This window comes from Dendrobates tinctorius, unplaced genomic scaffold (assembly GCF_039654945.1).
Source record: "Dendrobates tinctorius isolate UK_male_01 unplaced genomic scaffold, ASM3965494v1 ptg000035l, whole genome shotgun sequence".
Lineage (NCBI taxonomy): Eukaryota > Metazoa > Chordata > Amphibia > Anura > Dendrobatidae > Dendrobates > Dendrobates tinctorius.
In genome coordinates, this window is record NW_027361703.1 from 43,352,819 (window position 1) to 43,366,640 (window position 13,822).

Consider the following 13,822-nt stretch of genomic DNA (forward strand, 5'->3'; position numbering starts at 1 on the left):
AGAGACTATGAGTACGGCGTGTACTGCCACCCTGTATCCTCATAGGTCTCCGCGGCAGGACCAGGAGCCTCACACAGGTGCGTGCCAGCTATACGGACGGTCCTTGCCCCCCGCCTCCCACCATCTCGCCTACCAGAGCCTGACGGTTGGACGAGGCGTGGATTCCATAAAGACGACAGACAGCGTGGGATTCTCAGGTACCTTTATTGTGGCCCCCGGCCTGGGTGAGTATGCGGTCTAGCGGTCCCCCGGCGTTTTCATCCTAAGGCGGTCGCCAGGGGACCACGGTAGGGCCTGCGCGCCCGCTTCTCCTCACGGTCGCCGCATCCATGAAGGCCCCTTTTCTTTCGGGCCTTGTTCTGCGCCCCCCCCCCGTTTCTTCTTCATTCCGGCAGGGGTATACAGGGGTCGGGCTGTGGGAAGCAGGGACGCGGCCCGGGGTTGCGGCCCGGTGTTGCGGCGCATCTTCCGCACCGACCCCCTGCTGACAGACGGCCGGCGCTATTAATTTAGGCCCCGGCTTCATCTCGGGCCTACCGCTGCGTCGCGGCCACGCCCCCTGCCCCTTTCTTCTAAGCGGGCTTCACTCCCGCCCGTCCTAGGCCTTCCCAGCCCCCTTGCCTCACACCAGCCTGCTATTGGACAGCGGGCGGTGCTAAGGGGATCTCTGCGGCGAGCTCCGCCCTTCTCCCTCTGGCAGCGCGCCCTTTCCCTGGTGGTCGCCATCTTCTCAGCCTGCCAGCCGGACCTCATTCCCTGCCGGATTTCGGTCGCTGGGCCTTTTTTCAGCCGGATTGGCCTGGCCTCATCCTGCAGCCAGATCAGAGAGCGTCGCCCTTGGGGACACCGGACCGTGAGTAGCTCTGCACCTGCAGACTGACACCCTTCTCTGCCTTCTGTCCCCCAACCGGCTGGCACTGCCTCTCTTTTCACTATGTCCAACGCTAAGTCTGATCGTACCTGCTCTGCGTCCAGCCCGACGCCGCTCAGGAGCCATCCATAGCCCCAGGGGCGAGTGAGCCCCCCATGCCGGGTTGGGCCTCCTCTTAATCACAGTCAGTGGCAGACCTCATCAAGGTGTCTCAGTCCCTAGTAGCCGTTCTGAACAAGTTGCCCTTGGGAGCTTCGGCGGGACCCAGCACGTCTCAGGACGTCCCATCTGACCCAGCCAGCGGCAGTCGCAAGAGGCCCAGGCAGGACCTCCAGGCGGAGTCCTCCCCTCGTCCTACCTCACCCCATAGTCCCCAGCAGTCTCCCTCTCGGGCCTCCTCCCCCGAGTCAGGCGAAGCGCTTTCGGAATCGGAAGGGGTCTTAGAGCTGGATTCGGACCAGGATGCGAACATGAAGGTTACGGTGCAAAACCTCATTGCCGCGATTCACCATACCTTTGACATCGCTGACGCCCCTGCGAAATCCTCAGATCAGGAGGTTTCGTCCAGACGGGCGGAAACACCATCCAGGGTGTTTCCCTTCCATTCTGAGTTTGGAAAGATTTTTACAAAGGAGAGAGAAGATCCGACCAGACGCTTTCAAAGAGGAAAGCGTCTCAGCGTGCTGTACCCGTTTGCTAAAGAGCTCACGGACAACTGGGCCGCTTCTCCCTCGGTGGACCCTCCCGTGTCCAGACTTTCTAATAATACGGTCCTTCCGCTGTCAGGTGTGGCATCGCTAAAAGATTCTAATGATAGGATCATAGAATCTCTAGCAAAATCTGCCTTCGAAGCGGCATCAGCAGCGGTATGTCCAGTCTTTGTTTCTTCTTGGGCAGCAAAGGCCATATCCACTTGGGCAGATGACCTTCGGCAGGGCATTCTGGTTAAGGCACGACCAGAGCATTTGGCCGATCTCGCCAATCAGATTTCCCATGCGGGGGATTATCTGCTTTCTGCCTCCTTGGATGCCGCATCTTGCGCAGTTCAGGCGTCAAGTAATATCGTGGCAATCCGACGTACAATTTGGCTCAAGGCCTGGCAGGCGGACTTGTCCTCTAAAAAGTCTCTGACCAATCTGCCTTTTCAGGGAGTGCGTCTCTTCGGATCACAATTGGATCAGATTATTAAGGACGCTACTGGAGGTACGAGTTCTCTTCTCCCCTCCAAGCCTCGCAGACCTCCTCCAAGGCGTCAGTTTCGTCCCTGTCGGACTTTCCGCCGTTTCAATACGGCGGAAAACCCTTCCAACCAGCAAAGGCCACAGGCACGTCAGGAAAGAAAGAAGGTTTCCTTCAGGCCCACTCCGTCCTGGCGGTCCCACTCTTCCCAGGGAAGAACGTCCAGATCTAGATCTGGACGGTCTACGTCCGCATGACTACCATCGGTCTCCCGTGGGTCCCTTCCAATTGGGAGGTCGACTTCTCTTCTTCAGCGAAGTCTGGCTCGCCTCAGTAGAGGACGCTTGGGTCAGAGAGGTTGTATCAACAGGATACAAAATAGAGTTCATTTCTCTTCCACGGGATCGTTTCTTACAATCCCGTCCGCCGAGGGATCCGGCCTTGGTCCCGGGGTTCGGTTCGGCCATCGCCTCTCTTCTCAGTTCCGGGATGATTGTGCCCGTTCCCGAATCGGAACGCTTCACAGGGTTTTATTCAAACCTGTTTGTGGTGCCGAAAAAGGACGGGACAGTTCGACCCATCTTGGATCTCAAGTTACTCAACAAGAGAGTTCGCCTTCGCCACTTCCGGATGGAGTCAGTTCGCTCGGTAATTGCTTCCATGGAGGAGCAGGAATTCATGGGTTCCATAGACATCCAAGATGCCTATCTACATGTGCCCATATTTCCCGGACATCAGAAGTTCCTGCGGTTTGCGATTCTTCACGAACATTACCAGTTCGTCGCGCTTCCTTTCGGGCTCGCCACCGCTCCCAGAGTCTTCACGAAGATTATGGCGGCGTTGATGGCCTTCTTGAGGATCAGAGGTCTCGTTCTTTTTCCGTACCTCGACGATATCCTGATCAAGGCCCCCTCCTTTCAACAGGCCCGCCTAAGTGTGGCGATCGTTCTAGACACCCTGTCCAGTTTTGGGTGGATCGTCAACCGGGAAAAGTCCTGTCTGGTCCCTACTCAACGCCTTGTGTTTCTGGGCCTTCTGTTCGACACTCGTCGGTCAAGGGTATTTCTTCCACAAGACAAGATTCTTTCCCTGCAGCAGGGCGTGCGATCATTACAGATCACACGATTTCCATCCCTCAGGTCAGCCATGAGGGTCCTGGGGAAGATGGTGGCGGCGATAGAGGCAGTTCCCTTTGCCCAATTTCACGCCAGGCCACTCCAGCAGGCCATTTTGTCCAGGTGGAACAGGTCGGCTCTGTCTCTGGATCGTCCGGTTCGCCTTTCCTGCCGGATCAGGCGGTCTCTCAACTGGTGGTTGACGTCTCCCCTCATTCTCTTGGGGCGGTCTTTTCCCGTTCACTGGCAGATTGTCACTACGGACGCCAGCCTCATCGGCTGGGGTGCAGTGTTCCGCAATCACACTGTTCAGGGTCGATGGTCGACTCAGGAATCAGCTCTGCAGATCAATGTCCTAGAGATACGGGCGATCCATCTAGCTCTCGTCCACTGGGAAAGGCGCCTCAAGGGCCTGCCTGTCAGGATTCAGACAGACAATGCCACAGCGGTGGCGTATATCAACCGCCAAGGGGGGACACGGAGTGTCTCAGCCCTGGCGGAAGTGTCCAGAATTCTTCAATGGGCAGAGACCTTTGTTCCAACGATTTCCGCGGTTCACATTCCCGGCGTGGACAACTGGGCCGCCGATCTCCTCAGCCGCGAGGGTCTCGCGGCAGGGTAATGGTCCCTACATCCGGAGGTGTTTCATCTGCTCTGCCGTCGGTGGGGAACCCCGGATGTAGACCTCATGGCATCTCGCCTCAACAGGAAAGTACCACAATTCGTGTCCAGGTCTCGGGACCCTCTGGCAGTGGGCGCCGACGCTCTGGCCGTCCCTTGGTCACAGTTCGTGCTCCCCTACCTGTTCCCTCCTCTGCCTCTTCTTCCCAAGTTGTTGAAGAAAATCAAAGCAGAGGGGATTCCAGTCATCCTCATCGCCCCGAATTGGCCCAGAAGGTCTTGATTCGCAGACATTGTCAACCTTCTCGCGGACGCCCCCTGGAAGCTTCCCGACGGGCAGATCTGCTGTCTCAAGGCCCGATTTGCCACCCCAATTCTCGGTCGCTCAATTTAACGGCGTGGCTGTTGAGACCGAGGTTTTGAGATGGGCAGGATTCTCTGATCGGGTAATTCATACCATGATCCGCGCCAGAAAGCCTTCTTCTTCGAAGATCTATTACCGTACTTGGAAAGCCTATTTCTCCTGGTGTGAGGCCAATGACATCGCGCCCTTGGTTTTTTCGCTCCCTTCTATTCTGGCGTTTCTTCAGGCAGGGCTGGATGCGGGGCTTGCTCTCAGTTCCTTGAAGGGTCAAGTTTCGGCACTGTCCATTTTATTTCAGAAAACGCTGGCCTCCCGGCCCCAGGTCAAAACCTTCCTCCAGGGTGTGGCTCACACGGTTCCTCCGTACCGAGCTCCCGTGGATCCTTGGGATCTTAATTTGGTTCTTCAGGTTCTGCAGGGTCCTCCTTTTGAACCTCTCAGGGACGTTTCCCTTTCCCTCCTTTCTTGGAAAGTGGCCTTTCTGGTGGCCATTACCTCCATCCGGCGCGTGTCGGAATAGCGGTACTTTCTTGCCGCTCTCCTTTTTTGGTCCTTCATCAGGACAAGGTAGTTCTGCGGCCTCCGCCCTCTTTTCTTCCGAAGGTGGTATCTTCGTTTCACCTCAATGAGGACATTGTTCTGCCATCCTTCTGCCCGAGCCCAGCTCACCCTCGGGAGCGGTCTTTGGACAAGCTGGACCTAGTCAGGGCATTGAGAGTCTATCTAGCCCGGACGACTTCCTTGCGGAAGTCAGACTCTCTGTTCATCACCCAGCCTCAAAGGCCACTATTGCGCGCTGGATCAGATCGGCAATTTTGGAGGCATACCGGGTCAAGCATCGAGTGGCCCCTCCAGGGATCAGAGCGCACTCTACCCGGGCGGTGGGTGCCTCCTGGGCGGTGCGCCACAGAGCTTCCGCGCTGCAGCTTTGCAATGCTGCAACGTGGTCATCGGTTCACACCTTTGTGAAATTCTACAGGGTCCACACCTACGCTTCGGCGGACGCCAGCCTATGTAGAAGGATTCTAGGATTCTGCAGGCTGCGGTGGCGAGTCCACTGGCCTGATGGAAGTTTGTTTCCCACCCCAGGGACTGCTTTGGGACGTCCCATGGTCTCTGTGTCCCCCAATAAGGCGAACGAGAAAACAGGATTTTTTGGGTTGCTTACCGTAAAATCTGTTTCTCGGAGCCTTCATTGGGGGACACAGCACCCTCCCATGTTCTACAACTCCTGTTCTTATGTTTGTCGGTTTGTTACAGTTGAGTTGTTTGTTCTGCTTTCAATCTATTCTGTTACTTCTCCTACTGCTTTCTCACTAACTGAGGAACTTCCTGCCGGTCGGTGGGGTGTACACTGCGGAGAAGGAGCTAACCTTTTTTTGTGCATAGTGTCAGCCTCCTAGTGGCAGCAGCATACACCCATGGTCTCTGTGTCCCCCAATGAAGGCTCCGAGAAACAGATTTTACGGTAAGCAACCCAAAAAATCCTGTTTTTCCTCTTGGCATTGATCTTCTTAATTTCTGGGTGTGCGCGCCTATTTTTAATACGTTTTAATATATGTCTATGTCATTGTTTTGTGATCATGTTTGTTGTTACCTGATTTAATAAAATAATTATGTGTCACCTATCTTGATGCATTGGGACTTGCAATTTTTCCAACTGTTCACAGTGTATATTTTGGTCCAGTGTCTTGGTGGCAGAGATAATGTTAATACTAATAAGATATAATAATATCACATGGTCATCTGCACCAAGAACTAAACCCTTGTTCTCTTGTTTCATTAGTCAATTTAAATAGCAAAGTCTTCTTCTTTATAAACCAAAATATATCCAGGCATCTCTTTTACATTAATAGGGAAAAAATATAAGACTTTGCAATTTTAAAGTGAGTTCTGGTCTTACATCCCCATGGCACATAAGACATCACCTCTTGGCGTGATTACCATGATTCACACATTGTGAAGGCTGGTGTTTTTTTCACATGGCTGTTTTCTGAACTTCAGTTTTGTTGTTCTGCAAAGGTTGCGATTTTGGATAATAATGCTACAGGTTAAGACAACAAATTGAAAATCTGTTCATTGATATGTAGCCCAGATTGTGTTTCCTTTGACGAGATGCAGACCTGTCTTTTTTTTGCACGTCTACATTGGTGCCCAGATAATGTATTTATTTTTTTAATAAAATCATCTGATGAATTCCGCACTTTGCAATGGAGATTGTGATGTCATGAATTATTGCAAGCTGTGCCATATGGAGAATGGGATGTCATGACTATTGCCAACTGTGCCATATCTAGAATGGGATGTCATGACTTAGTACAAGCTGTGCAATATGAAGAATGGGATGTCACGACTTAATGCAAGCTGTGCAATATGGAGAATGTGATGTCATGAATTATTACAAGCTGTGCCATATGGAGAATGGGATGTCATTACTTACTGCCAGCTGTGCCATGTGGAGAATGGGATGTCATGACTTAGTACAAGCTGTGCAATATGAAGAATGGGATGTCACGACTTAATGCAAGCTGTGCAATATGGAGAATGTGATGTCATGAATTATTACAAGCTGTGCCATATGGAGAATGGGATGTCATGACTTACTGCCAGCTGTGCCATGTGGAGAATGGGATGTCATGACTTAGTACAAGCTGTGCAATATGAAGAATGGGATGTCACGACTTAATGCAAGCTGTGCAATATGGAGAATGTGATGTCATGATTTATTACAAGCTGTGCCATATGGAGAATGGGATGTCATGACTTACTGCCAGCTGTGCCATGTGGAGAATGGGATGTCATGACTTAGTACAAGCTGTGCAATATGAAGAATGGGATGTCACGACTTAATGCAAGCTTTGCAATAAGGAGAATGTGATGTCATGACTTAAAGCCCCGTCACACACAGCGATCTTGCGACGCCACAGCGATCTTGCCACCGATGTTTACCTTGGAAACCAGAGTGTACACCGGTTTCCAAGGTAAACAGCGGGTATCCAAGAGCCGCGTGGCTCCTGGTATCCGATGTTTACATTAGAGACCAGCTTGCTCGCTGGTCCTGATTGCTGGTGAGGCTGTCTATGTGACAGCTCACCAGCGATCAGCCTACCAATATCCCAGCGATCCCATCCATGTCGGATCGTTGGTGGGAGCGCTGGGACATCGTTATGTGTAACAGGGCCTTTATTGTATGCTGATTCTTAGGTTCTATGCTCTCGTCATAATGCCAGTCCAGGATTGAGCACATCAGCTTAGTCATGACTGACAGTCTGCTTGAAAAATGCAATGCCAACATAACAGTTGTTTCAGGGAAAATGTGCATTATAACCAATCTACAGTCATATGTAAAAGTTTGGGCACCCCTATTAATGTTAACCTTTTTTCTTAATAGCAATTTTGGTTTTTGCAACAGGTATTTCAGTTTCATATATCTAATAACTGATGGACTCAGTTATATTTCTGGATTCAAATGAGGTTTATTGTACTAACAGAAAATGTGCAGTCTGCATTTAAACAAAATTTGACCGGTGCAAAAGTATGGGCACCCTTATCATTTTCTTGATTTGAACACTCCTAACTACTTTTTACTGACTTCCTGAAGCAGTAAATTGGTTTTGTAACCTCATTGAGCTTTGAACTTCATAGCCAGGTGTATCAAATCATGAGAAAAGGTATTTAAAGTGGCCACTTGCAAGTAGTTCTCCTATTTGATTCTCCTATGAAAAGTGGCATCATGGGCTCCTCAAAACAACTCTCAAATGATCTGAAAACAAAGATTATTCAAACATAGCTTTTCAGGGGAAGGATACAAAAAGTTGTCTCAGAGATTTAACCTGTCAGTTTCCACTGTGAGGAACATAGTAAGGAAATGGAAGAACACAGGTACAGTTCTTGTTAAGCCCAGAAGTGGCAGGCCAAGAAAAATATCAGAAAGGCAGAGAAGAAGAATGCTGAGAACAGTCAAGGACAATCCACAGACCACCTCCAAAGACCTGCAGCATCATCTTACTGCAGATGGTGTCACTGTGCATCGGTCAACAATACAGCGCACTTTGCACAAGGAGAAGCTGTATGGAAGAGTGATGTGAAAGAAGCCGTTTCTGCAAGCACGCCACAAACAGTCACCTGAGGTATGCAAAAGCACATTAGAACAAGCCAGTTACATTTTGGAAGAAGGTCCTGTGGACTGATGAAACAAAGATTGAGTTGTTTGGTCATACAAAAAGGCGTTATGCATGCACTGTATTGTTGACCGATGCACAGTGACACCATCTGCAGCAAGATGAGGCTGCAGGTCTTTGGAGGTGGTCTGTGGATTGTCCTTGACTGTTCTCAGCATTGTTCTTCTCTGCCTTTCTGATATTTTTCTTGGCCTGCCACTTCTGGGCTTAACAAGAACTGTACCTGTGTTCTTCCATTTCCTTACTATGTTCCTCACAGTGGAAACTGACAGGTTAAATCTCTGAGACAACTTTTTGTATCCTTCCCCTGAAAAGCTATGTTGAATAATCTTTGTTTTCAGATCATTTGAGAGTTGTTTTGAGGAGCCCATGATGCCACTCTTCATAGGAGAATCAAATAGGAGAACTACTTGCAAGTGGCCACCTTAAATACCTTTTCTCATGATTTGATACACCTGGCTATGAAGTTCAAAGCTCAATGAGGTTACAAAACCAATTTAGTGCTTCAGGAAGTCAGTAAAAAGTAGTTAGGAGTGTTCAAATCAAGAAAATGATAAGGGTGCCCATACTTTTACACCGGTCAAATTTTGTTTAAATGCAGATTGCACATTTTCTGTTAGTACAATAAACCTCATTTGAATCCAGAAATATAACTGAGTCCATCAGTTATTAGATATATGAAACTGAAATAGCTGCTGCAAAAACCAAAATTGTTATAAAGAAAAAAGGTTAACATTAATAGGGGTGCCCAAACTTTTACATATGACTATATTATAGATAACTCTGGTCTTTGGCACAAGACAAAATAGGTGATTTGCTAGTCATTTGTCTGTCTCTTTCTGTATTAACCATATTTTATAGAAATAAATTGAATTAAGCAAGTATGGCTTTCACAACATAAATGAAGATGGAAATGATCATATAAGTAAATATATACGGTATATTTTCTTATGCAGGAATGTGAAGTGAATTTCTTTTGTGTGTTTTTTTTCTTTGTATGTTAGTGTCCTCTATTTCTCTTGGCATCGCTATGAACATGGATCATTCTGGCCAATGCTGCGTGAATCGGACTTTGATTCTGTTGGAAAGGGCAAAGGAACTGGCTTTAATATAAATCTACCATGGAACCAGGTACACAGTGCCATACCTAATTAAAGAGGACCTTTCACCAGTAATAGCATGTTAAACTGGCCACATCACGAAACAGTGGCTGCACAGCTGCAAAAACACCTTTTTTATTTTTAAATTCCTCCTCTCCATTGTGGAGACATTAGCTTTTAAAGGTTATCATTTACAGTTAGGTCCATATATATTTGGACAGAGACAACATCAAAACAATTCAGATGCAATTGAAGTTCAGACTTTCAGCTTTCATATGAGGGTATCCACATTAAAATTGGATGAAGGGTTTAGGACATTCAGCTCCTTAACATGTGCCACCCTGTTTTTAAAGGGACCAAAAGTAATTGGAGAATTGACTCCAAGGCTATTTCATGGACAGGTGTGGGCAATCCCTTCGTTATCTCATTCTCAATTAAGCAGATAAAAGGCCTGGAGTTTATTTGAGGTGTGGTGCTTTCATTTGGAAGGTTTTGCTGTGAAGGAAACATGGCTGTCAAAGGAGCTCCCCATGCAGATGAAACAAGCCATCCTTAAGCTGAAACAAAAGAGGAAAGCAGTATATCTTAATCTGGGAACTCCACAATATATAAAAAGATAAATTTTATTAGTTTATGACACATAAACAACACAGCAAAACATTAAAAACATTTAAAAAATGCAGTCATGTCAAAATCATGGAATGATGATATAATGACTCTCCCACAACAAAAACCCCATATGGCGGTAATCACAATGAGTGGATAACAGGCAGACCAACTCAACAATATGAATGATCACACATTGTATACAAAAGACAATGTCTTAAATAAATGAAGGCCTAATAATTGCAATAGAAAAAATGCTATTCACAGCACCATGTGTGCCAATGGAAGGAGTGATTGAGAATATAATAAGTCTCAAGATCACAGCCTTCAGGTAAGGTGTTCAAAGCAAAACCCACAATGTAAAATACCTAACCATGGGAATGAAGACTGTCAGCCCCTAGACCAGTGAATGCACAGAGGGCACAGTTGTGTCCAGCATTACAGATAAATGGAGTGCCGGATGGATGCTGGAAATGACCTGTGTGGTAAAGAAGTGGGGAGAGCAAGGTCCCACGCGTTTCGCCACACTCTGTTAGTAGATGAATAAAGTTATTCAAACGTCAGTGACATCACCAGGAACAGTAGCGCCTGTTACTCATTAATGAATTAACATCTGTGGCTATGTGCACTAATAATGCCGGATGGTTGCGCAGGCGCCCTGTACTCGGTATTGACATTTATACATGTTTCTATGTCGGCCATGATTACAACTGACCGACGTGTTTCTGACGCATGCGCCATAGTTTCCTTGTTTTCTGGCATCTACTGCGCAGGCGCTAGTGTTCCTGGTGATGTCACTGACGTTTGAATAACTTTATTCATCTACTAACAACGCCGACAAGATGGCCGCGGCCATGCAACGCTCTCCACCTCGTGGGTTAGTACCTATTAATTATTTATCAGATGTGACTGTGCTATATATAGTTGCGACACATGTACTCCTTCAGCTCTTTATTCTCCCTTGAAGAAGCCACTTAGAGTGTGGCGATACGCGTGGGGCCTTGCTCTCCCCACTTCTTTACCCCACGGGTCATTCCCAACATCCATCCGGCACTCCATTTATCTGTAATGCTGGACACAACTGTGCCCTCTGTGCATTCATTGGTCTAGGGGCTGACAGTCTTCATTCCCATGGTTAGGTATTTTACATCGTGCGTTTTCCTTTGAACACCTTACCTGAAGGCTGTGATCTTGAGGCTTATTATATTCTCAATCACTCCCTCCATTGGCTCACATGGTGCTGTGAATAGCGGTTTTTGTATTGCCATTATTAGGCCTTCATTTATTTAAGACATTGTCTTTTGTATACAATGTGTGATCATTCATATTGTTGAGTTGATCTGCCTGTTATCCACTCATTGTGATTACCGCCATATGGGGTTTTTGTTGTGGGAGAGTCATTATATATCATCATTCCATGATTTTGACATGACTGCATTTTTTGCATTTTTTAAATGATTTAATGATTTGCTGTGTTGTTTGTGTCATAAACTAATAAAATTTATCTTTTTAGATATTGTGGAGTTCCCAGATTAAGATATACTGCTTTCCTCTTTTGTTTCTCCATATACGTTTGAGTATATCATTGGTGAACCCGCTAGTACTCTTTATTATTTTTGCTGTGCCCTTCATTTATTCATCTACTCAAGCCATCCTTAAGCTGCAAAAACAGAAAAAACCCATCCGAGAAATTGCTACAACATTAGGAGTGGCAAAATCTACAGTTTGGTACATCCTGAGAAAGAAAGAAAACACTGGTGAACTCATCAATACAAAAAGACCTGGGCGCCCACAGAAGACAACAGTGGTGGATGATCGCAGAATAATCTCCATGGTGAAGAGAAACCCCTTCACAACAGCCAACCAAGTGAACAACACTCTCCAGGAGGTAGGCGTATCAATATCCAAATCTACCATAAAGAGAAGACTGCATGAAAGTAAATACAGAGGGTTCACTGCACGGTGCAAGCCACTCATAAGCATCAAGAATCAAAAGGCTAGACTGGACTTTGCTAAAAAAAACATCTAAAAAAGCCAGCACAGTTCTGGAAGAACATTCTTTGGACAGATGAAACCAAGATCAATCTCTACCAGAATTATGGAAAGAGAAAAGTATGGTGAAGGCGTGGTACAGCTCATGATCCAAAGCATACCACATCATCTGTAAAACACGGCGGAGGCAGTGTGATGGCTTGGGCATGCATGGCTGCCAGTGGCACTGGGTCACTAGTGTTTATTGATGATGTGACACAGGACAGAAGCAGCCGAATGAATTCTGAGGTATTCAGAGCCATACTGTGTGCTCAGATCCAGCCAAATGCAGCCAAACTGATTGGTCGTCGTTTCATACTACAGATGGACAATGACCCAAAACATAAAGCCAAAGCAACCCAGGAGTTTATTAACGCAAAGAAGTGAAATATTCTTGAATGGCCAAGTCAGTCACCTGATCTCAACTCAATTGAGCATGCATTTCACTTGTTAACCCCTTCCTGACATCCGACGTACTATCCCGTCCATGGGTCCCGGGCCCCTATGCCCATGGACGGGATAGTACGTCTACCGTGATCAGCGGCGCCCCCGACACGTTAACCCCTTGCACACCGTGATCAAACGATCGCGGTGTACCGGGGGTTAAAGGGAAGCATCGGCAGGGAGGGGGCTCCCTCTGTGCTTCCCTGAGCCCCCCACGGCAGCGCAATGTGCAGCGCTGCTGCGGGGGGCTCCTTTCCTGCAGGCCCCCGAATCCAAGATGGCGACGGGGGCCTTCGGGGCCTGCAGGAAGCTGGCTTCCTCAGTGCCTGCAAAGCGCAGGCATGAGGAAGCCTTCTGCACTGCCTGTGACAGATCGCTGATCTGTCACAGGACAGTGATGTCCCACCTGGGACTATTTAATAAAGTTAAAAAAAAAATAAAAAAAAGTGTTAAAATAAATTAAAAAAAATCGCCAAATAAATTAGAAAAAAAAAAAAAAATTTCCCCCAAATAAATCCATTTTTTGGAAAAAAAAACAAAAAAAACAATAAAAGTACACATATTAGGTATCGCAGCGTCCGTAACGACCCGCCCTATAAAACTGTCCCATTAGTTAACCCCTTTAGCGAACCCCTTAAAAAATAAAAATAAAAACGAAGCAAAAAATAACGATTTATTATCATGCCGCAGAACAAAAAGTGTAATAACGCGCGATCAAAAAGAAGCATATAAATATCCATGGTACCGCTGAAAACGTCATCTTGTCCCGCAAAAAACGAGCCGCCACACAGCGAAAAAATAAAAAAGTTATAGCTCGCAGAATAAAGCAATGCAAAAATAATTATTTTTTATATAAAAAAGTTTTCATTGCATAAAACCGACAAAACATAAAAAAAGACCTAAATGAGGTATCGCTGTAACCGTACTGACCCGAAGAATAAAACCGCTTTATCTGTTTTATCGCACGCGGAACGGTGTAAATGCACCCCCCCAAAAGAAATTCATGAAACGCTGGTTTTTGTTCATTCTGCGTCCCAAAAATCGGAATAAAAAGCGATCAAAAAATGTTACGTGCCCGAAAATGGTATCAATAAAAACGTCAACTCGTCCCGCAAAAAATAAGACCTCACATGACTCGGTGGGTCAAAATACGGAAAAATTATAGCTCTCAATATGTGATGATGCAAAAACTATTTTTACAATAAAAAGCGTCTTAGCGTGCGACAGCTGCCAAATATAAAAACCGCCATAAATAGTAAATCAAACCCCCCGTTATCACCCCCTTAGTTAGGGAAAAATAATAAAATAAA

At 46.9% G+C, this 13,822-nt stretch overlaps 1 protein-coding gene across 4 annotated transcripts in view; it reads left to right on the forward strand.

The window, feature by feature from the left end:
* HDAC10 (histone deacetylase 10) overlaps positions 1 to 13,822 on the forward strand; it is a 150,369-nt gene that overhangs the window by 46,675 nt on the left and 89,872 nt on the right. For all 4 annotated transcript variants that reach the window (XM_073573436.1, XM_073573438.1, XM_073573439.1 and 1 more), the window contains exon 8: positions 9,336 to 9,462. In XM_073573436.1, the coding sequence (XP_073429537.1) occupies positions 9,336 to 9,462 (127 nt within the window). The remainder of the gene's footprint in view (positions 1 to 9,335; positions 9,463 to 13,822) is intronic.